General features: G+C 45.6%; 1 protein-coding gene across 2 annotated transcripts in view; it reads right to left on the reverse strand.

Moving 5' to 3' along the window:
* The window catches only part of FBXW4 (F-box and WD repeat domain containing 4), a 61,755-nt gene that overhangs the window by 24,592 nt on the left and 12,644 nt on the right, over positions 1-24,519 (reverse strand). For both annotated transcript variants that reach the window (XR_015222322.1, XM_086616229.1), the window contains exons 3-5: positions 23,157-23,342; positions 21,847-21,979; positions 19,229-19,323 (exon numbers count right to left, since the gene is read on the reverse strand). Coding sequence is in view for 1 of the 2 variants with exons in the window: in XM_086616229.1 (XP_086472355.1) it covers positions 19,229-19,323; positions 21,847-21,979; positions 23,157-23,342 (414 nt within the window). In the remaining variant the exon portion in view is untranslated. The remainder of the gene's footprint in view (positions 1-19,228; positions 19,324-21,846; positions 21,980-23,156; positions 23,343-24,519) is intronic.

The following is a 24,519-nucleotide window of genomic DNA, read 5'->3' on the forward strand; positions in this document are numbered from 1 at the left end:
CAGATTCTTGAAGGCCTAGTGCAGCCTACACTCCCAGGACAGGATTTCTAGTCCAGTACCTTTGCACTGAGATAAAGAAAGGCAACAGACTCAGGGAGAGGAAACTGGACAGTGCAGGTCCCAGACACAACAACAAGAACTGTGCTAAGGACAGTGAGAACACTTATTGCTGAGAAAAATCAGGGAAGAATCATTCACCTCCTCCAGCATCTGCACCAAGAGTCAGACAACAACCAGAACCAGGAAGAAAGCAATGAGGGTTCCAGGTTGTCTTTTTGATGAGCCATTTCCCCTTAGCAAAGCAAAACTGCTTTTCATATAGGGACTTCACTTATTCCACCTCCCTTTCTGCTACAAGTCTTCGGTTCTGCAAAACCTACCAGGAAACCTGTTGCATGTGGGTTGACCAAACCACTCGGCTCCCAGTATATTGCTCCTGTGTCGCACCAGACTGGCATCAGCTGTCCCACAAGCCAGAAACCAGCATCCTGTGGCACAGTGCCTCTGTTGATTCTCAGGACTTGTTACTATCTACGCTTTCTTTGAATTATCACCATTGCCTTCAGAATAGAAATCCTTGTCCTGGCTCATCAGCTCCAGGGCTGTAGACAAGTTAAACCTGCTCAGCTGACTTGATGATCACAGCTCCAGTGCAATGTTTTGTTGTTGGTTTTGGTGGGTTTTTTTACATTATTACATTTTGAAAAAACTCATCTTGTCTCCCTTATGACTGCAGCATCCTACTGGAAAGCAAGAATCTGAAAGTTCAGTCCTTATTCTGCAATGAAGACCAAATGGTAAGCAGGCAAGTGAAAAGACGCTCACTACTCACATCAGAACACTGGTTGCATAGGAGTGCTGAGCAAGCCCTAGGAGATGATGCCATCACAACAATCTTGACAACAGGGAAAGGAGATCCCCGGAGACTTGGCATGTATCAAGGAGACAGGCAGCACAACCCTCAGGGCACAGACTTGTAATTTCTGAGCTGCCTAAAATACACAATTGTGACCTGACGCTGCAGCAGGTTGCCTGATTGCACCCCATAATACTCTGTCTTCTCTTCAGATTATAGGTATCTTTCACATTTTATTAAAGACTTCCACAGAAAGGTCCATTTTTCAATTTCAACTCAATTTTTTGCAGCCTCACCCAAGCTGCTTTAAGTCCTTGCCACAGAGATGAGTTCAGCTAGGCATCGTGTGCCTTTAGCTCATCGATGCTCAAGACTTTTTCCTTAAAAGCAACCTTTGACACTTCTGAACAAAATACACTTGCCATGAAATCAATGCCACCATCTGAGAAGCAGCCACAAAGAAAAAATATAAGCAGGCTCAAGTTGACCAGGCCAGTTTCAAGGCTACACAGAGACATATAGTTAACATTCCCAGCATCAGTGGGAAAAGATATGTAATGTTGCCTATGATTATTCCTTACCACAAATCTTAGTGGCCAGGGCTTTTTCTTCTTACAACCCCACATGCTACAAGGGGACATGTAGAACTGATTTAAGTAAATACTCCAGCTATCATTGCTTTGGACAAAAGTCTAAATACATGCCTATGTGTAGAAAATGCCTAAAAAATCATGATGCAAAAGAAGAAAACCTCTCCTATTTTAAAAATATCTCCTTTCTACTTTTCAAGCTTCGGGACTGCCAATGCCAATATGTTTTCAGATGTGACTGGCAGAGTTTCCAGTTAACAAGTATTCCTTTAAAAAAATGCATACATATAATGACAGTTTATCTAAACTTTTCCACTAGAATATATGACAGAAAATGACTTTTCAATAAGCCAGAAATCCATGCATGCCGGCGAGGTCAGGGGGAGGGAAGAATCCTTTCACGTTTGCCAGAACAACTAAAACCCAAGAATGTTTCAGTTTAAAAGTAGGAGTGGGAAGGAATCTGTTTTCCTGGTGCCACAAGCCACGTGTTATTTTTGTCTTATTCTTTTTGCCATACATGCACACATATACAAAATTCATACTTCCCAGTTTAGGAGAATTTTGAAAAAAGCAATCAGGGTGGTGAGAAAGAAGAGAACTTTCCAACAAACATATACGTTCATCATGTTCCCACAAAGGACAGCAGTTCTTTCTCCACATTATGCAGAGGCAGGAGCTTTACTTGTTCATGCTCACAGGGGAAAGAAGCCAAATCACTTCGAAACAGAGTGCTTGATCTTCCTCTGCTTTATAATATTCAAATAATTTCCAAATGAAGGGTGAACAAGTTGTTCAGCAGGGGAGAAGGAAATAATGTTCAGGGGGTTTTAAGAAGCTAAAGACTAGGAAAGGTGAAAGAGGAAAAGTGTGTATATGTAGCACATGCTGCACACAGAGAGGGCCAGGACACTGAGCCATGGAGACACAGGTGCTCTGTGGAGGAGGCGACCAAAGTCTCATCTGCGTTTAACTCAGCCATGAAATGACTCCTAGAGCTTTTCTGCTCTGATCATTCCAGCCCCGACACGGACATGCTTGCAACAACCTCAATTCACTTGCCCTTAAAGCTCTGGGCAGCTTCCCCCTCCCCAGCTCTCCACTCTGCAATATGATTTGCTTCAGGGTTTCCATGCTAAGTGTCCGGAGCATTGTCGACTGTTTGCCCCTAAGCGACCAAAATCCTGAATGAAGCCCCTGTCCTCCATCTGCAGGTTCAGGGCATGCTAGGTTGTGAGCAAGCATCAGAGTGAGAAATAAAAACTGCCAGTCAGGCCAGAAAGGACAGCCTCAGCCCTGTGTGCAGAGAGAGGCACATAAGATTTCATTAAACAACCAGACAACACACATCTAAGACATAAGGATGTTTAGTGGCCATCTCCCAGACAGATCCTGAACTACCCAAAAACCTGCTGAAAAAGTTTTGCAGGAGCCAGAGCTCAAACCATCCTGACATCAATATACAGTAAAACACTGGTTCACAGCACAAGTTATCATCTTCAGTATCTGTCATCAGGCTGGGCTGCAAGGCAGGCCAAGCACTATCGAATTTCAGTGATAACTGAGATTAGCCAGATGAAGACAGGAAAGGGATCAGGCAAAATAGATGCTGTAGATACAGGGAAAAGACATGGCAAGAAGGTGAGAAATAATTTATTATGATGCTTAATGTCAATGTATTGGGAAAAAAATGACACAGAAAACGGGAGCAGGAGGGAAAGGATTGCACTGGAAAGGACTGGGAAAAAGCCCCTTCAGGTCTACGCCTCCTAAGTCTGAAATGGAACAGAGGATTCTCTAAAACACATTGTCCTGTGATGTCAAGAAATATCTGATAAAGAGATATGAAATGCCCCACTGCCTCCTGCCCCTGAGTAAGCTGCTGTCTAGGTGAAGCAGGACAACCTGCTGGCAGTCAGACCTTCAACACTTCATGAAGAGAAGTCTGGAAGCTTTAGATGCACAGGCAGCTTTGCAGGAAACTGTGAAACCACAGTTTCCTCCTGCCCCATTCCCATGTGCTCTGAGAGTTTAGGAAGTCTCATCCAAAAACATACTTGTTAAATAACCATTTTTACTTGGCAAGTCAAACACCCACATGAAGAAATGCCAGAACCAAGCTCGCTCACACATCCTCTGCTGAAACGAGCACATTACTGAAGTATCAGCATTTGATTCTGCAGCAAGTTAGGAGTGTCCCAGTTGAAGCTGTCACTGATCTTTATTGTGTGGATACACAAGACCCAATTACATGACCACCAATTCAGGTTAGGCTGCATCTCTGTGGACTCCAGTCAGAGGCTAGACTGGGAGAAAATGGTGAGCTTACCACATCACCTACATGTGAAGTCCACTCTGAATAATGGGCCAGCATGTACTCGCAACAGTACATGGTTTGCTACTGCTTTGCAGAAGACCATCAATACCAGAGTTGGGGTGGCTTGGGAAAAATACTAAAATCGTAAACAGAGCAGAGGGTATCCTAAGGAAGGAATCATTCACTATATACTCCCGTAAGAAGGTCAGACAAAAGGTTTAAAAATAGAACCAAGTGTTTCTTCCTCAGGACACAACACTGAACTGGAAAGGAGCCTATGAATATCAGAACATTAACGCGTTCAGAAAGAAGAGATGAGCTCTTCACAGAGCTAGTCTCTGCAACTATGAAAGAAATACTGGTCTGGATGTAAATTCTGTCCACAAAAACCCTAACCTCCCCATCACTGGATGTTGGGAAGGAACAGGCAGGAAAGGATCTTTTTGTGCTTGTCTTGTTTCTTACCCCTCTCCCTAGACATGTACTGCTGACCACTTCTGGACACCAAACACCCTCGGGGTAGACTGATGCTGGACTGACCCACCATGGCTAGAAGAACATGAGAAATGTCCACCTTGGTCAAACCATAGTCCATCTAGCTCACTGTTTTGTCTACAGCAGTGGTACTAGCGACACCATTTAGGAAGAACACGCAAGCTTAGCAACTTTCTGTGGTCACTCTCTTTGTACTGCCCCAGCATGCACCATTGTTGTATTAAGGATTTTAGAGATCGTACCCCCACCTAGTCCTTCATTACCAACCAGCTATCCATGAGTTTGTCAATCTCTTTCAAAATGGCTGGCATCATCCACCTCCGTAACCAATCGGAGAGTTCACGCTGCGTGAAGAAATGCTATCTTTTGTCCATTTTAAAGCAATCTCCTAGTAATTTTAAATGTCTCTAGTTCTACTATTGTAGGATTTGGTGAATAACACTTCCACACTCAAGCTTACCCACCACCATCTTACCCTCTGTGTTTCTTTTCAGGCTGGTTTTACCAGAACTGCCTAATAGAGGCAACTAAATATCAGCACATCATTAAACTTCTGCAGAGTGTTTGACTTGGGACCAAACATGGGGAAAGACCACAAAACCAAGATACAAACTAGTAACGCAGCCATTTCTTTGGTACAGAGGAGTGTTCCTCTGTCCCATCTCCTTTTCAGACCCTCTTGGTTCATTGCCCCTTCTGAGGCAGGTTAGAGTTAATTGGTTGCTCCGAGCTTTGATGCTTCAACCAGTCTCAGTCACTCCTAGACCAGCAGGGACCCATATCATTGGCTTCACTGTGAGAGCTAGAGAGCTAACACAGGTTTGAGGACCATCAGAGTCTTGCAAACCATAGTTTGGGAAGCAGAGGACAGAGCCATTGCACAGCAGGAACAGTACTGTTCACCTGCACTCAATACTATCAAAGTACCTGATATTTTCCACCACATACCAGAAGCACGAAGTTCTTGCTCTGCCAGGCTACAAACTTATCTGAAGTGTTCTGCACACAATCCGTGTTCCCAGATTGCTCTGAGAACATCAGAAGACAGATGATAGAGAAACATTATTGCTTTTCTAATTTCTAGAGCAGGTCCCTTGCTTCTCCACTGTCAAAGAGGAGAAAATCCAGGGGGAGTATACGGAAAAGGAAAACATGCTCTAGACCACATGCGCTAATCAATACTCTGTGCAAGACAGAAAATAAGCAAGAGAAAACCTGTTCCATCAGACAGTTCTGCTCCATCCCTATCCCTAATTAAATCAGCCTGAACAGGCGAAGCAGGTCACCGAACAAAGTGCAGGTGCAAAGCTCAAGACAGCTGCACCAGGAGGCAGAGACCAAGCACAGCAATAGTAGCAGTTGCTGCTTGGCTCAGCTTAGTCTGTAATTGCTTCCTCTGATCAGTTCACTTCTTTCTTCAGTCTTTTTTGTCTTTCTTTTTTTTTTTTTTTGGAGCGGGGGCGGGGAGAGGTACACACGCAGATGACCACCAGACTTCTTTTTCCCCTAAAAAAAAAAAAGGTTGTTGGGTTCCAGTTTGCAAGTCTCTATCCAACCCCCACACTAATAAATCTCTGGGACTATCAATCACCTTGGTACAGGTCTCTCTTCTCAAAGGAAATGGGCTCTCTCTCTTCATTAGCTGCCCATGTCTACCAGCCATAGCAGGGCCTCATTTCAAGTCCTCTTTGATAGACAGCTAGGTTTAGAGGAATACGTATCTCAACCTCAGAGGAGAGGGAACAAGGATTTACTAATTAGACAGGGAAATGCACATTAAAAGCTGGCTATAATACCTAGCCCCAAATTAGCCCTGCATCTGTGAAGTGTCAGGATGTCTACAAAACAGTATGAGTACATCCTACACACAGGCATGTGCAGAGGTGGTGAATGAAGCATCATGAACCCACAACACCTTTTTAGAGCAAGAAAGTGGGTGCAGTGGTTGTGCTTTGTGCAGATGGAAGGGAAGGTAGAGAAGATCTGATAAATCCTAGATAAAAAACCACAGAACACACTACTGGCCACACTAACACAGAGAGAACAGACTTTCCAATCTGCCTTCCAGTCTGGAGCTGTCTCGCACTGCTCTGAAAAGAAACCAGAGGCAACAGAGAAAGTCACAGCCATATAGTCATGTCCACACGTTTCCAGTGTCTGATTCCACTTGCAACAGAGGTGCAGGATGCCAGCTATCGAGGGAAGCTGAAGCTTAGCTACAGGCAAGAGGCACTCTGGCATTCTGTATTTTAAAGCATATTAGCACATAAGCCCGATGCACAACTGCATACATTAAGAAGAAATTCCCATTCTTCAGAAGAACCGGTTTCCCTTCAAGCCTGACTATCTCCTCCTAGTCATCTGCTCCTCTCCAAACTCCAGCCTCTCTGGTCCTGCTCCCATCTCTTCTTGACCTTCCCCAGCGTTTCAAAAGTAGCTTGCTTTACTAATCAAGAGCCAGAGTGATATATTTGCCCGTTTTAGACCATCAGCCAAGCATCTTTTGTGAGAACTGAAGTGGCTGGAGAAGGCTGGGCTAAGAGACATCATCATCCTGATGTGTGCCAGACCAAATGTGGGAGAAGTCCATCTCTGAGCCATGCCTGCTCTGCATCAAAATGCCAAAATTCAGCAGCAAGGGTTAAGTCAGAGATTTACATTTATGAATTCTGTAAATACATCACATCTGCAACCTCATCCTGGGCGTGCAAATGACAGAGCCAGCCCAGGATAAAGGCACTGCTGCTATAAACATCCTCCCACTTTGCTAGGAACCACCTTCTGTGCAGACAGGACCTTCCTTCAGCAGTTTCCTACAAACCACATTTCTATGCTTATATATTCCCTCTCCTGAACTGGAACAGGAAATTTTGTAACCGTAGATTGGCAGAGGAACGTACATTGCATATCACACACCTGAACCAAGTCCACTTTTCTTTTTTTCTTCTTTTTCCCCTTCCTTTTCCTGAGAGCACTGACTGATAAATAATCCAATTCCTGCTTGGAAAAAAGAAACTGTCTCCCCCTACTCCTAGCCCAGAGATACAATGCAAAAACTTGTCCCTTGATCTTCCTCTAAGTTATTCCTAGCACCCATTTATAGGTGAAGATGCACATATAAGGAACATCCATGCATGCCTGCTTCTCAAGCTGGCATAAGCCATTTGGACCACAAAGCTATGCACAAGCCCCAGTGCAGCCACAAGACATTCCATGCTGGAAGTCGGACATTGCCTTCCCAGGGATATATCCAAATTCCTGTTGGATACAATAGCTCTAATTAGAGGCAGAATCAGACAGACATGCCTTGAACAAACACTTTGCACAGCATGGACTTGATATGCAGTGTAAAGCTGGCTTGAATTGACTCCACTCATCTCAGTCATAAAACACACATCCCTCTGCTTCAAACAAACTAGTGCATTTTGGATACAGTCTACGAAGTTGATTTAGCAAGTACTAGCATCAGAAAGTTACCATCACCTGCAGCCTACTGTAAACTTTTTAGTTTACTTCAGGAAAACTAGGACTAGCACCTGACTTCATGTGCACACAATCATCACTTTCTTCTCCTAATAAACAGAGAAATGGTAATTTATCATCATTACTCTTCCTGCAGCAGCCTGACACCTTCACTCTGGTAAATTCAGTCCTTTCTTAGTTCTCTCCCAAATATATATTTCTACTTTTAGAAGAACTGAAGGCAGGGGGGAATCCCCCAAAGAGGCCCAGTGCTTCCCTCCTGGTAATGAAACCCTGTAATGGAATGCCCTGCACTCCAATTAGGAAGAAATGCTAATTTTCTCCAGTTGAGCACCCCCTCTAGATGTATCTAATTTGTTTCACTGCTTTCATCTCTCCCCTCCATCACATTTTCATTTAAAGGTTATGATCTGTTTGTGCCCTTCATGCCGCGCCCTGACAAGACACCCCTATGAGAGGTTGCAGGGGCCACGTCGCCCTTCCTAACCCCCTTCCCAAACAAAAACCAAAGCTTTTTTCCCTCCACTGCCTCTTTAAGAAATGCAGAAAGATGAAGAGGAGGAGCGGGGAATTGGGAAGACAATAATTAAAAATAAAAAGTAAGCCCTCTTGCCAGTTGGGTTGTTGGTTGTTTCCAAGAAAAGGTTAGAAACCTTTGCACCATGACCAACACCAGTATGACCAGTGCAGGCCAGCCAGGAGAAACAGCACTGCAGAGCTTTGCTACTTATGCAGATCCATTTTAGGAACAGCTGCCATGCAAGAATACCCTGTTGCAAAAGGTTTTGAGATGCTGAATTGTTTGGCTTGCTGCAGGGCTGGGGAATACATTCTCTCTCATCTGTCACAGAGAGAGTCTGGTCAGAAAGGACAAGGAAAGTTGGCTTAGCTGAGGAGAAAGTCTCAGTAAAGCTCTTCTCACTCCTCTCTAAATGGGTTATGCCTTGTTCTGGGAGTCTGTTTTGATAAGTTCCTTCAGGAGAGCAGAGGCTTGAGCTAGGTAGCGTAGGCTTTGGAATAGCTCTTCATGGCATCCATGAATTTGTGCTTCCATGGTTCTGGCTGGCTGCAGGTAGGCTTGTAAATCCTCAGGGCAGAACCCATCTGGACAGGATGCTTGCCCAGAAGAGCTTTCTACAAAGGCTGTATCTGTAGCATACATGAGACAAGCATCCAGATCACCATTCTGGTGCCACACCACTCCCCACGGAAATTTCAAAGGGCATTTTCACCAAAAAAAAAAAAAAATTAAAAAATAGAAAAATCCACCCACCAACCTACCTCTGTTTCGTCCAATGAGACCCCTTTGCAGCCTGCCCGAGTATTCTCAAATAAAACAGTATCCCTGGAGCTGGGTCTTCCCTACATGCACACCCTGCTCCTAAGCTAAGACATTCATTGCTTGTCTTCAGTCTCTCCCTCCCTTCACTTCAATTCTCCTCTTCAATTCTTGTCAGTTAGAAGGGAAATTTCTGACCTACATTCTCTAGACACGAGTTTCACCACACATGTTGTCAACACCCTAAAAGTTGAAAATGCCCAAAGAACCTCTTTGGAGGCAACACAGCTAAGTGGTCTCTGACTGAAATGGAGTGGGAACGGCTGGGTTCCACTTGTGGTACCGCCTGAAACAACTACCCTCTTGAAAAAAGGAGAGGAACAGCTGGATACCTTGCTCAGGCCGAGCATCGATCAGCCTGTTCTTGCACAATAAGATGAAGCTGGAAAAGTACTGCAAGAGTGTTTTCTGTTATTAATAGGCACTTTGCTAACACTGCCCAAGATAACCAGCTCCCTCTCATTCATTTCCTGCTGCAGCCCCTGAATCCCGTCGGTCAGAAAGCTATATGCTCCATTACAAGCTATTTCCTCTCCATGTTTGCAATGCCTCCAAAAGCTTTTGCAGAAAGTCCTGATGATCCCCCCTCCTGCCCCCCTCCACAGACACGGCTTCCTCATAACTCGACTTTCTGGGACCGCAAACGGAGCGGGTAGGAGGCACACAAAGATTTACTCTTTACAGATAGCACCCTTGCCCTTTCCTCCCCCCAGGCCCCCTCTCTATCTGGTCCATGCGAACAAACCCCGAGTGGGAAAGAGTGTTTGGAAGAGGCCTGTGTCTGGGCCAGCCGCCTTTCATCCAGAAGATGCCTCTTCCCATTGCAAAATACAAGCATTGTGTGAAAACATTTTAATATATTCATGCACATTCCTATAGCTCACAGGAGCGAGGGGGTCCCAGCACCCTCCCTCCCTGCCTTCCAAATGATTTTCATAGGCAGCAACGCACTGGGAATGCCACCTGTTTTCTCGAATGCCCGCGAGTATGTAAATTGTGGGAATATGCGGGCCAAGCACTGCGGTTTTATTGTGCTGCAGAAAAGATTTTACTAATTACTTGCCTAAACTCCAAAGCAGTACGCCTGGTTTTTCACAAAGCGGGAGAGCAGGGAAGGTGGGGGCAGTGGGAAGAGGAGGGGGTGGGGGGGTGGGGAAAGGGGGTAGGGAGGAAGAGAGTAAAAGGAAAGAGAGAGAAGGAGAGGGAGCGCAAGGGATGCATTTCAAAGTTTCTCCAGCAATTGGATGGGGGGGAGCTGGGCCCAATGTGAAATCATAGAGGTCAAAGGTGGGTCTCCCTCCCTTGTGAGAAAGTGGTGAATCAGGACGGTTTATCAAACGATCATTTTCTTTTGAAACTGGGAGGCAGCGGCTGGGACAATTCTGCAGATGTGCTTGATGAGTTCGGGACAAAAATGGGCTGCCTCCTCCCCCCTCCCCCCTTTAAGGTCTCCCATCAGGGGTTGCTTCTCCCTCCACTGCTTCCAGGACCCTCCCCTCCCTTCTTCAGTGGTCAGCTGAGACCCCCACCCACTGATCGCCTTTGTATTCCTGGCCTTTGGACACACTGACAGGGCCCTTTATGAGACCCCAATCAAGACCCCCATGTCACAGGTACCTAGTAGAGATACCAGACCCTTTTCAAATGAGGAACAACAAGGAAAATATGCTGGCCCATTGTCCCAGCACGGCACCAAGGGAGATGAAAGGGACAGGCTGCTCCCTCTCCGCAGACCGCCTGCCAATCAACCCCAGTTATTAAGGTCACGATGTGGAAATTCTTTTGACCTACACCTAATCAAAGATGCACCAGGGCCTTTTGAGACAACATGGGGGAAGGTGGGAGGGCAGGCATCCCCCTGCCCTCCCCACCCATAAATACAGTGGAGCTTCCAAAGAGAATTTAGTAGGAGTTACCCCAGTTAGTGCCACGGCACACTTGCCCCAACCACCGCTGGGGCAACTGAGCTATGCTCCATGCTGGCGTCCAGTCTCAGGAGAGCTGAAGCTAAAAGCCTTCCTCACTGAAAAGTTACAGACTGAGCAACACTGGAGGTAGCTCAGAAGTCACAAGTGAGGACTCTGTGTGACAAGTACTAAGCATCCTCTTTCCCATTCCCAAGAGCTTTGGTTTGCATAGGCTGTAGGCTTCACGAAACATGCTCAGCACCATTTGAAGTCCACCACACTGGACCCTGAAGAAAAACTCAGTGGGCACAAACCTATGAACCTCCAAAAGCTGAAGCACCTGGAAAAGTGGATGCCAGTAGTGCAGAGCAGACATTCTGAATCCTCCTTGCACTATGCAGGATGAAGATACCAAGATGACTTTGACAGTGGTAATTCTTAGGACTATGCAGAAATCTCTCACAGAGAGGAGTTAGGACCCACCTACAGTGACAGAGCAATCAGATTAGTGGTACAAAACAGTCAGAGCATGGGTCAGATGGGATCAGAGAAACACATCCCACAACACAGCTCCAGAGCACTTGGAATATGGACAAGATCACTTGGCCCTGAAAAGTTGTTCTGTATCACTCAGTGGCTGACAGCCATCACCACGCACTCAGTAAGAGAACATTTATACACAATACTTCAACCTAACGACAGTGACACAAGAAGTGACAGACTACAGTCTGTGGTAGTTCACACAAAAGGGCAAAAAAATCCAAACCCCAGAGCAGAAACGTTTTTTCAACATATATAGATAGGAGGCTTCCGCAAATATATGATTTTGAATTAGGTCTTTCAAAAGAGCCACATAGTATAAATCATGGCCACACTGGCACACATAAGACCAATCTTGAAGAAACAGAAACTTCTGGTACCTCTCTATGTACCATACCTACTAGCATGCAGGGAATACCCTTCCTGATCCCATTGCCAGCTTGCTGCTCTCGTCCTGTTGGCATCCTTCAAACTCCATCTGGATCAAGCTCTTAGAGAAAGGCAAGCAAATTTGGGGTGGTGGTGGCGTGAAGACATGCACAGTGTGATAGTCACAGCAACCACGCAGCAGGTTTCATTATGCTAAACACTTTGCTCATGTGTCAGCTCATTTTCCTCTGCCTTTTATCCACTTTTAGCTCAAGAAAAGACACCAGTTCAGCGCAGTTATGAGTTCCCCAACTCCCATCGGAGAGCCCACAGAAGATATCAGCCTACCAGTGGTGACCAACTGGGTGGAAGATGAGAAGTGGAAGATTCTAAAAGAGCTTTGGGACAAAGCTCTTGTGTTTACACAAATCCTACTATACTGCTGCTCCACTGCAAGTCGTTGCCATTTCTAAAATAGTTCCCTTGTTCCTTGGCTCTTACACAATTGTTGAAGCAGGTGTAAGACAGTTTTTTCTTCTTGATGTTAAACAACTAGCTCCTAGTTGGTTTACTAGGAAATTACTTAGCTACAGCAAGGCATGGCCTGGTTTAGGCTGTTGTAAGTCAAGATCCAAATGGTCATCCGTAAGGTGCAGTGCTCAGAGCAGATAGGACTTCAGCACTGCAGCACAGAAGACAGAGGTTAGTTTCTTACTTCAGGGCAATATCCTCCACTATCACCCTCCTTTCAAATGCCAATGGCAGGCTGAGGACCAGCCTCCCGCTGTCCTCCGAGTGAATCAACACTCCTTTAGAGGGGCTAGGCTGCTATCTTAGGACACTACACCTCCTCTTCCCACCTCAGGGCATCAGCTCACATCCTTCGAGTGACATCTCTGGCCTCATCTGGGAGGAGTAATAGTGGAAGCTGAGCCTGGTTAGAACCATCTGCACCTGGGGCTCTCACCGTGCAAGAAAGGTCCATCCCTCTCTGTCCCTTCCCGCCCCCAAAAGCAGCTCTTTGAAAGGCAGGGGAGGGAACAGACACCGCTCTAATTGTAGGAGTGAAACCTGGCATCCTCCTGCCCATCTACCTTTGCACTCCATTTCTGATTCTCTTTGAACCTCTGGTACAGCTTGTCAGGTCGCTGCCCTTCCGAGAGATCAGAAAAAAAAAATATGGCAGTGATTACTATTTTACACTGATTTGCAAGCTAGGAAAAGAGAGAAGAGAGGAGAGAGAGAAAGAGAGAGAGAGAACAGCCTCCATGTGTCAGGCTATGAAAGGGCTGTGACTGAAGCCACCTGAAAAACAAACCCTTAATTTAAATGTTAATGAAAGTGCTGAAGAGACATCAGAGGCTTTCCTTTCTCTATAAGGAGCAGAATCACCAGGTCTAGAATTTATGGCCCCCTTCACCTCCCCTCTCCCCTTCCCTGCTTCATCAGCCAGAGAAGTTAGGAAAGGAAAAAAAAAAAAACTAATTTTAACATTAACTCCACACTTCCACCCTGGGATGCAATTGCTAAATTATCTGTTGGCAGGACACTGATCAAAGGTGGAAAAACAAAGGCACACTGCACAACCGAGCAAAGGTAAACAGCAGCCAAGGTCTGGTGAAGTTACCTTCTCCCCCTGCAAATTTAAAAAGCAAAGAGAAAACGATTGGAAACTGCAAATAGAAACTGCAAACCATAAGGCTGCCAGCCCTGTCAACTAAGTTTCTTCTGTCACATCGATTAAACAGACATGGATTCTCCTGTGCAAATCAAGCAGCACAAGAAAGATGCTTCCTCCAAGCTTTCCGAGACAGACTTTCCCCTCAAGCAAGGGGAAAGATGAGAAAAAAACTGCAGAGGAAGAAAAAAAAAATTCAATATGCAACACAGCTCCACAGGATTAGAAACAGATGTCTGGACTCTCAGTTAGCTACTGCCTCTCAAAAGCTGCTCACCTGTCCACAAACACTAGAGAGCCAATTCACATAGTCACAGAAAATATATACGTTAGAGTACTGGCCAAAAGTGACAAAAAAAGGAGCAAGTTTTCTGTCGTGTGAGCTTTAGAGGGCAAACGAAAAAAACTGAAGTGAAGAAAGGTAAGTTGTCGTTTCTCAGCCTGTAGAAATGCTTGCATATGTGTTTGTTTCTAGAGAAGAGAGAAAAGGGACATGTTCATGTGTTCACCCATGTGAAGAAGACTCAATACAGTCATTATCACACAATTAAAGAAGGTAAAACAAAGTCGTCTTCCTCCCAACATCAAGGGAACAGTCAGGGCACATGGATAAGACACAGGTGTCATTTTAGCTCCAGAGGGGAGAAACTGATACTCATTTCCTGCTCTTCAGCTTGGGGGTGAAAGAGCACCAAGTCAGTTATGACTATTGCATACATCTAGAAACCCGCAGCCAGATCCCTCTCCGAGGTCAGTAAGAGATGATAGTTAACGCCACCACTAACTCTGCACGTCCACCCTGGGATCTCACACTTGAGCAGGTTCTTCCTGCCCCTGCTTAAGAAACAGCTGCAGGTCAGAGTCCCCTCTCAATTATTCAAATCGAGCAGGCGCTACAGAGATCCCCAAGGACAGCAGAGCTATTGCTGCCTGCTATTTTGCTGGCAATGCACAAACCAGAATAAAACCCAGTTACTTGTCCCAAGTCCTAGCAGACTCAGAGGTTAATTGCACAAAGCTAGGTCAAAACAGAGCACCACTACAGCCAACAGCTCATCTTGAGATGCAGTAGGGGATATCTGCTGATAAAAGCGGAGGAAGAAATGAGGCGGGGGGGGGACATTATCAAACATTTTAACTGCTGCACATTAGGTACAGTTAAAACCACTACAAAGTTGCTCTGACTCAAGTGGGTTGTTTTGTCCTAACGCAATCTGCAACATCAGTTTGTTTCACTTTCACAAAAAGTTTCCAGTTAAGCATTAGAAAGAAGCCCTTACAATTAATCATTTTGATTGTTCCCAATGGAAGAGAGGCTCAGGCAGTCAAGGTGCCTATCAGTAAGGTGCCTTCCTTCCTTTGCCCAGCAAGTTTTGGGTATGTTTTACAACTTGTCTGAGGGGCAGAGGTCTCCCCAGATTGTGCTTCCCCATAATACTCCATGGGAGAGGCAATTAGAGTAACAGATACTCAAATCAGCGTGTTAAAATAGAGGAGCCAGGTCTCAACTACACCACCACATAAACAGAAGAGATAAGCAAGCCTGGCTTTTTAAATTCAACTGCTCATAGAACTACTAATTTTCCTTTAAATTAAACATTCAGTGCAGAGAGCTAGTCTTTGGTACAAACTTTCCTCCTCTCTGAAGTAAATCTGCAATTCAACAAGGCAATATTTGCACGGAGAGGTCATATACTGCAGTAGACCAACGACACAGTTGGAAAGGAGAAGACCGTCTTTTGGGCTTACACATCCAAAGCACATCTCTGCTGCGATAGGGCACATTACGGTTGCCTGACATTGCCTCAGACTGCACCAAAGGTTTCCTAGCTCTCTACAGTTGCACACTGAAAACCATTTTTGTGTCTCCATCATCTCTTTTCATGGTTTAAAATCTGACACACTTCAAGTACGACATGAGAACACCAGCTCATTATAAATATTTTAAAGTCTAAATAGCAAATGCCAGTGGTCAGACTCAGCAGGAGAAGCCCTCTTAGATTTGAATACTTCAATCCAACACCAGAGAAATCCTGAATTCGAGATTAATAATGAATTTAACATCAAGGTCCACTTTTTTCTTTCCCCTCCAGCTTACAAGCTTCTTTATTATTAGGGAAAAAATTGCAACAAATTTTCCCCTAAATAAACGGACATTTCAGTAGTACAACATATATTGTAAGACTTATGTTTCTGTAGCCATAAATGCCAGGCAATCAGACCTCATTTTCTCCATAAACCTGCCCCTCAAATCAAACAGTGTACAGTGGTCACTTCTCTTCCCTGGCTACTGCCACCTCAGGGAATCACAAGACATGAAGGTGCCGCTATTCCACTAGAAACCCTTGGGTTTGACTCACTTTGCACATTTGAATTGGTCCACTGCACTCAGGCTTGCCCTGGTCCCTGAGCACACATAAGTCACTGCAGTAAGCACCAGTAAATGAAAGTTTAACATCTGCATGACGCAGAGTTCAAAAGGCAAATGAACTCGGAGGGAAGGGGATTACAAGCAGCTAAGAAACATGGTTTAGGGTATACAACCTCTTTAAGTACAGCATTTTACTAATCCATGGAAAAGGACAGCTTTGGAGACCAATTAAAACAGTTGCTGGAGCAAGCTGAGGCACCCTGTTTTAAGGATACTCTCAGACTCTTTCCTAGTCCCTGATGTGGCAGGCAATGCGTGACCTGCTGTCCCCAGCACATTGACCAGTACATCTATGCAGAAGACCTGAAAACCCAGAAGAAACACAGTGCCCTCCGCATCCCCACTACCCCACAGGGCACTGTTAGGGATTGCCAAAGCAATGAAGGTCCAATAACACACATGGATGTGAAGGCACTTCCATGGCTGAAAAGGGTATGTTTTAATAAGAAGGTAAGATCTAGTATTCTTGGTACCCTTTTACTGCCTTTTACCCTACTTAATCTCCCTTACAGGGACCATTCTGTTCGCAGGCCCTTCGAGCATCCAGCCCAGCAACACTACACAAAGAGCAAGGAAGCTTCCTGCCTAGCTCAGCACATCTGCAGGAGGATCTCTGTAGTGCTACAGGGAAACTGCGGACAAATCAAAGCAGAATATCCAAAAGAGATGCCTGAAGCCAGAGGAGCTGCACTTCAAGGGCACAAGTCTCTGAAGTTTATTTTGAGCGTACAGGCACTGCCCATGAGAGCAGCAGTCCTGCAGAGCACGACTACAACAGACACAGAAAAAAACCCAGCTGTGGGTCAGGAGCACATGGGATGCTTTCTAAGGAAGCTTCACACACAGCGAAATACCACTGAACAGCAGTAAGAAGTTTCAGTCCTGTCCATTAACAGTTGAGGTTCAGTAAGAATACGACCCTGACTACTCTAGAGACTTAGTCCTGGCAGCCCTCCAGGTGAGGAAACTGCAGCATTGCCAAAGTGCTTTTGAATGGCTAGAGCTAGAGAAGCCCTCCCTGCTTCTATCCCACCATGCACAACTGCTTTGAGCTGTTCCTGAGCTCTATGTGTCCATAGTAGAGAGAGCTGCCGGGTTCTCAGCAACGATGGACCAAAATACTTAAGTGGTTGGAGCCGGATTCTACAGCAGTTCTACACCAGCAGAACTATCCGTTCTTATGGAGGAGCTCTCAGTTTACACGAGCACAAGCAAGAAGTGAGAATAGGGAGGGGACATCAAATGCTTAAGAGGAAGTGAAGGTTATAGGCCACGTTCAGCCTCACTGAGGAACAAATGCATCCAAGCTCCAGAGAGAACGATGGGGACTGCAAGGGAGGAAAAGCTTTACACACAAGCACATAGGGAATACATATGGGTGAAATATGGGCTCTTGCAAACAAAACACAAACCACAGAGCTCCCCAAAGCAGATCTTGCTAGAAAGCAGATATTATCTTTTTGATACTCACCCTCATTAGACAGCAAGCAATAAAACCTATTAGTGAAAAATTCATCTCCCCTGCCCCTTGCCCTGGCCCTCCCCCACCACATGCCCTCCTGCTCTGATCCTCTCTCTCTTCTAGGATGGCTGTGATTTGTTCTGAGAAGCGACAGGTTTATAGGTTAGCCGACACCTTCTCTCTGTGGAATTTTAATTAACTTCTCCCATCGTCAATATGTTAAGGAGCAGGGTTCCCATTATACGAGGTCAGCAGCGTGTTTCAGGCCCTGCTATATCAGCCGTCAAATTGAAGAATTAATGACGTGGCTAATTGGCTTTAATTCTCCACACCCCCCTCCCCAAAATATGGAGGGGTAAGGCAGGGGCAGTATGGTGGGCTAGTGGAGGAGGCTGGTACAGTCCAGAGTCTCATAAAAAAATGAGAGTGCACAATTTAAGCCCACTTGTTCATGGAGTAGCTGTTCCACCACCTCCCATTTATCACCCTGCAGGGAGGAAAGAGGTGGTGAGGAGACAGTGGGTAAATATTGTGACAGAGAGCGTGCACAAGCGTACACAACAGGGAGAAGAACACTGTCCTGACAAGAGGCCACCTCAGTAGGTCATCACTTAGGAGTAGGAAGCAGCATGCCACTGGGCTCTAACCAGCCATGGTGCAAGAGACAGAGCCTATCTGCTAGAAAAGGGGCCCTCACAGCATGGAAGACAGCAAAAGGCTTCTATCTAACATCTTGCAGCAGCATTAACACACATGGTGCTTCTTCAAAAACACTATCTGTCTCAAACACTCGGAGCAACGGGATGAGAGAATGGCAAAATTATAGCAGGCCTCAAGGGTCATTTCCCTGATAATGCCGTTAGCTCCATACCACTAAGTTTCTGCCCGCAAAACATGCCTGGAAATCTAATGGGGACAGCAGTTGTGGGAAGTATTTTGCTTTTGCACAAGCCTAAAATTCACTGGTTGCAGACATCATACGGGCAGCAACAATAGCTGTTCTTCCCTCCCTTGAGGAAGAATCTCTCTTGCAAGCAGAAGACAAGCTTAACAGTGAACCAAAGAGACAGATCGCTGCTGGCCAGTGTAAGATTTTAACAGCAAGAGTTTAAGTTTCTCAGATTTGCACTTTCTCAAGAATGGGAGCACTTTGAAAAACACCCTGGAAGACACTGGTGTAGGTACTGCCCTTGCCCCCCATGCTGAAGTTGTAGCATGATGCCCACACCAGAGGCACAGGGTTACAAGCATGAGAGGCTGGAAAACCTCATCCCTGAACTCCACTTCCATCTTTCCCAGTTCAGTATGCTCTATGCTCCAAGGAAAACGAGCTCTAACCACTGAACACAGCCTCCAGCAGGGACCTTTTTGCTTGGCATCTCTTCTGCCAAAGAATGAGAATAAGAGTTGGCATCTTTTCAACACAGAAAGCCTCAAGGGGATCCAGCTCTTTGCTTCTAATTAGCGAGTCAGAGTTTACTCTGCAAGTAAGAAGGAACAGGTCCCATCTGAGACAGTAACAGGAACACAGGGCCACTTTCACAGCCTCTTTATGAGGGGATCACTCTGCTGTTATGGGGAACACAGATCACACACTCTTCCTTGAAATTCTGTTGCAGGCACAAGCACATGATCAGCCTCTGCCCAAATCAAGTCCCTGAAGCATCACACTGGTGCCTCGGAAAGATTTCTGGATGCACAGCCTGTCCAACTCCTTTACTTCTCTTTGTTGGAAATTGGTAATAAAGAGATCTCAGTTACCTTAACAATGGGCTGATAGCAATGGACCACACTCGATCCTCTGTCTGCAGTGTATGTAGACACTGTCCAACTCTGCCCGCGGACAGGGACCAAACCTAAAGAGAGAGATGCATGTTATGCCACATCACCCAGGAAGTGCAAAAGGTAGGGTGCACGCTGTCAATGTTGTGCTGGAAGAGCTGTCAAAACTGCCATGTTCACCTTCCCTAAGTTCCTCTCCCTGAATTGCCATTACCTATTTTTGAGGAGCAGAGCCTTCAATCACTGGCAGAAACAAGCACTTAAAGTTACACAGAGATCCAGCTCATGTGTGTCACCTTCCATCCCACTGGTAATGGAGAGAGCTCCCCCATCACCACATGCTCTCTAGGGCAGCACTCAACACAGAGACTTTTCATCTTCTGTAGTTAAATAAACAAGAAGTGGGATTTGTTCAAATCTCTGCTGTTCTCATGGAGAGACTTCATACCATCCCTGAAAAACTTCCACTCATTATCTATAAAATTAACTGTTTGCTACCCTGTAAAATATTTTTTTTATAAACCCACCCCCTTTCGACCAAGTTTCTTCAGTGTACCCCAGGGTATTTGCAAATACGCCCCCCTTGCTCACTTACAGTGTGAGAGAATCTCTTCCCTCCCCCATCAGTGCAATACATGCACATCACCTTCCACCAGTTCACCACACACATCCCTTTGTTTCTGAGTCCTAACAGAGTCCCCCGGATTCTTGTTGGGCCTCTGCTTGTGACCCTCATTTTCCCTACTTTGCCCTCTTTCTTGGCCCACAGGACTCGAGCCTCTCAGTTCTCTTTAACAGACCCCCAATGTTTCATTTCAAGACTTCAAAGCTGGGAGTGCCCTATTTGTTTGTTTGTTGATAATGCCCAGGATTGCAGGCTATTCTTGTCAGCGGGGAATTTAGCACCTAGTGTCAGCAAAAGCAGCAGAAAAGCTTAACTCTTTTAAGGCATCCCTATCTCCTACAGGTTAAAAATATTGGTCAGAGCACACTATCTGGTGCCTATCACACAGGAATGTACATTAGCAGCTCTTCAGGGCTTAGTCCTAATCAACAGTCAGCAGAGCCCTCAATAGCTTAGACACTTAGAGCCCCTTTAAAAGGCTGGTAGGGATTCCCTTCCACCCTCCAAGAGTCTCATTCGTGCAAACAAGGCAGCCTACAAAATAGATGATAAAAAATAAGAAGTGAACATCCCTGGAGTCTACGCTGTGGGGAGCGCTGGGTGGACAAGATCTCACACTAGCTCCCAAAAAAATAGCCTTAAAATTCCCCACTGGCCTTCAGGAATTTGTTCTCAAGGTCGGGTAGGTGTGTCCTCCAGCTGCCAGAGAAGCAGCAAGAAGGCACTCTCCCAGCAAAGAGGCTCCACCAAACAGAGAAGAGCAGTGCTGCTTAAATGTGAGACACAGCAGCATCAAGGCCTTGCTCCTAGAAGGCAAGCAGCATCCCCAATGGTGCCCTTTGCATCTGAACACTGCTCTACCTGGGAGTGATTTTTACCCAGGAGTACATCCACACAGGGGACCAGAATAGATAGGGTCATGCTGCTCAGAAGCCTGTCAGATAGTTACCCATTACCACACACTTCCTGTAAGACCTTGAAAGAGGCATTTAAGCCTTTCTTTGCCCCAACTTCCATTCTTGCAAAACAGGAATAGCAGTTTTTCCTCTTACCTTCCTTAATGCTCTATGATACATATCAGGGACCAAGAGTATCCATCAGCGTACCCTGAGCAACAGTCAAAGCTTTCAACATACAGAAACTACTTCCAACAATGAAATAAGTGGTTATGAAGATGCTAAAGGTACTGCATCATGCTAGCGGGACAAGGGTGAAACACTTAAGTGGAGTTTCCTGAACTACTAAACCAGAACTGGTTAAAGTTCAGCAGAACTTTCCTCCAGTTCCACATAGGAACAGAGCACTGCCAACCAGAGCCAGAAGGACAAAAATCAACAAAGTCCTGCTTGAAATAGTCAAGAATTATGTGACAGGATTCAGTGATGCCAACTGGAAAAAAAAAAGGGAGCTAACAGCATTCATAGTCTAACCTCACTCCTGGTTTGCAAACCAAGAACCATAAAATAAAACAAAACCAACACACACAAAAAATCCACCACAAAAATATCACAAATCACAAATAAATATACCACAAACCCACAGATTTGGAAAAGACATCATGCTAAACCTTAAAGAGATCAAATATACAACAGAGAACATGTGAAGCAGCACTGCATCAGAAAGCAAGGATGTGCTCAAGATAAACCGGCAAAGTTCAGACCAACTGGCATGGATCTCCACTACAGTGTTAGACAGATGTACAGTGCAAGAAGCAAAACATCAGCTGCTGCTTTCTGCACTTCCTAGTTTAAGTCAGCAGTTGATGTCGTAAAGCGCTGCCAAATCTCTTTCTTAAAAGCCTGGCACAGGAAGCGTCTTTTCAGAGACACGAGCCTACGCCAAGATACGCAGTGCTCCTTCTGCAGACACACAAGACGAGGCTCACAACAGTTCTGCTGACACTTGAACATTCACAGCACAAGACCTCCGAGGTCACCTCTGCAGCAGCACCTGCAGGAACATCACTGCTCACCTTCGCTGTTCTGTCCCGGGAGCCGCTGACAATGAGGCCACCTTGGAAGTCCACGCAGTTCACCTCCTGTTCGTGTGCAGAAAACTTGACGCTGTAGGAGCCATGGATCTTGTGAAGGACAATATTTCCATCTCTGAAAAACAAATCCCCAGGCAGGCAGTCTGTATCCGCTGCATCTCTCTTGAACATGCACCTTCCATTAGTGCTTAGGAGTACCACAAAAAGACCAGGACTGGTCTCTCATGGGAGCTGAAATTTACGCAGCATTATTAATCCTGCACTCCTCACACATCACCTGTTCTCTTGCAATCCCACATCTGGCCAGTCAAAGCCTGATCTGCTGCTCATGAAAATTTTCCTGGCTATCTTTCCACCTTCCACTTTGCGTTAAGCTGCAGAAACTAGCAGAGCAGCCATTCCTCCTCCTACTGCTTTGAGTTTGCCAGAATCCTGGCTGGATGCTGAATGGCTGGAGTAGGGGAATAAGCGAGAGGTCATTTTCACTCATGTCCAAGCCTCAGCTTTTCATTCATTTCAGAGCAGCTGTGCAGCGTACTGTGCTTTGAATTAACTACAAAGACATTTAAACTTTTTTCAACCAATACAGTTACTGGAATTTTAAATGCATTCCTTCATTTTCACCTGTGTTTTGGGCTACAGTTCACAGGGGAGAGTCTCAAGATAACCAGGGCAGACAGCCATGCTTGCATTTCCCAATTCTGTGTTTAAGTGCTGTGTATACTAATAGCTAAAACTTTATAAATAACAGTTCTGTCATTTGCTGTAATTGAAAAAGGTCAGACAAATGCAAAATTAATTGGAGAAGCGTGTGAGTGCTGGAATGCTTGGCAGTTTTCCCCTCTCTCCACAATTGTATCAGTAGGTCTGGAGACAAGGATATGTTTATTAGAAAGCTGTACACACCACTGCAGTGCCAGCAGTTCTGAACATTGGAACAGAGTCTGGCTGCCCTGACTCTAACAGGGAAAGGAGTGAAAATTGCACATCAGTCAGGATTGCCTGATCAATTGATCCTGATTCAAAAATCCTGTGGACACCTAAACAAGTTCAAAAGACAAAATGACACTTTATGAGGTCAAGAGCATGAGACTCAGCTCTTCCACTGCTGTAGTAGAAGCATTTTCAGGACAGAACCAAATCATAAAGAGAAGGAGCAGCAGCAGTTGAACACAGGCAAGCATGAGGACACTGTGTGGCAAGATTGACCCCTCTGCTCTTGGCTGAAGTTAGACAAAACCTTTCCAGCTTCACTGCCACACTCCTTGGGCTTCTTTATTCACCCAACTTACCCCCCTCCACTGACGATGTGGGAGTTGACAAGAACAAAGCGACATACGTCCTCCTGGTGGCCAGAGAAGATAGCCTGAGGGTGACGCTGCAAACCTGTACCGTCTGGACAGAGCCGGTGGGCCTGGATGTTCTCCGCTTGAGACAGGTAAAGATACTCGCCACCCAGCTCCAACCAGGGCATCAAACTGCAAACAGAGAGCAGGTTGTGGGGGGTGCAGGGGCGCCGAGAAGAAAACAAAACAAAACAACCTCACACACAAAAAGATCGCCTATGTAAACATATCAACAAAAGCAAAGGCCCCCTCAGGAGAACTGTGAAGTTGGAGCTGCTGGTCACATGCAAAGGCAGGGCTTAATATAGTAGCACAGCTAAGAAGTGAGTCTTCTCCAGCAACACACAAAGCAGATCACATTGCTGGCATTTTTCTGACCAAGAGCTGAGGAAAATGAAGCATGGAATCTCTGAAAGAGAAGATGGCCAGGAATCCAGTGAGTTTAGATAGGAAATACTTAAGGCTCCCTGACCTCTCTTCATGAGCCCTGTACTTTTTAAGAAACTAGACCATCAGGCATTTGCAAGCTATGCCAAGCATTTCTAACAGAGCCTTCACTGAGGCGCTCAGTGCAAACAGTCAGTCTTGATCCTGCCCATTATTTGCTGATGCCCAACAGAGACCACAAAGCTGCTGCTGTTTCACATATCAGGTCACATCAAATAACACAGGTCTTCCTACAGACACAGTCTTCTACCTCCTGCATTCTCTGTATGCTAATACATAAAGCAGCAGGGTAAGCCTGTGGCTACCCAAGAACTTCATGCTCATCATGTAGAGGAAGTTATTTTTCTACATTCACATCTCTTCCACTGCTGAACCAAAAGCAATTGCAAAGCAACCTCTCGATTTGTGTTGCCCATCTTGTGTTGCCCATACACTCTATCTGCCCCTTGCTATTTACAGGACAGTGGCAGCTTCCCACAGACAGGTTCCAGGCCAAGAGCAGTGGAGTACTAAAGGAGCTGTTCCAAAGTATTTTGAAGACTGAAGTGGAAAATATGCTTCACAGCCTGGGAGACCAAGAGGAGGAGACACTCAAGCAATGTCTGAATCAAGTCTGTCATCACAAGAAGTTTGTTTACTCCTGAAACAAAACCAAAATACAGAAAATAGAACAGGCTACAATGCACATTTAGGCAGTGAGCTCTGCTCAAGATCTTGCTTTTGTGTAGCCACCAGAGAATCAGCAAATAGGCCTTCTGGATACAGCAAGGCCAGATACAAAGAGACATGGGGCTTTCATCCTATGGGGCATGGATGCATAAAATTCTCTCCACTCTGCAGTCACTGCTGAGTGCATCAATAC

This window comes from Tauraco erythrolophus, chromosome 9 (assembly GCF_009769465.1).
Source record: "Tauraco erythrolophus isolate bTauEry1 chromosome 9, bTauEry1.pri, whole genome shotgun sequence".
NCBI lineage: Eukaryota > Metazoa > Chordata > Aves > Musophagiformes > Musophagidae > Tauraco > Tauraco erythrolophus.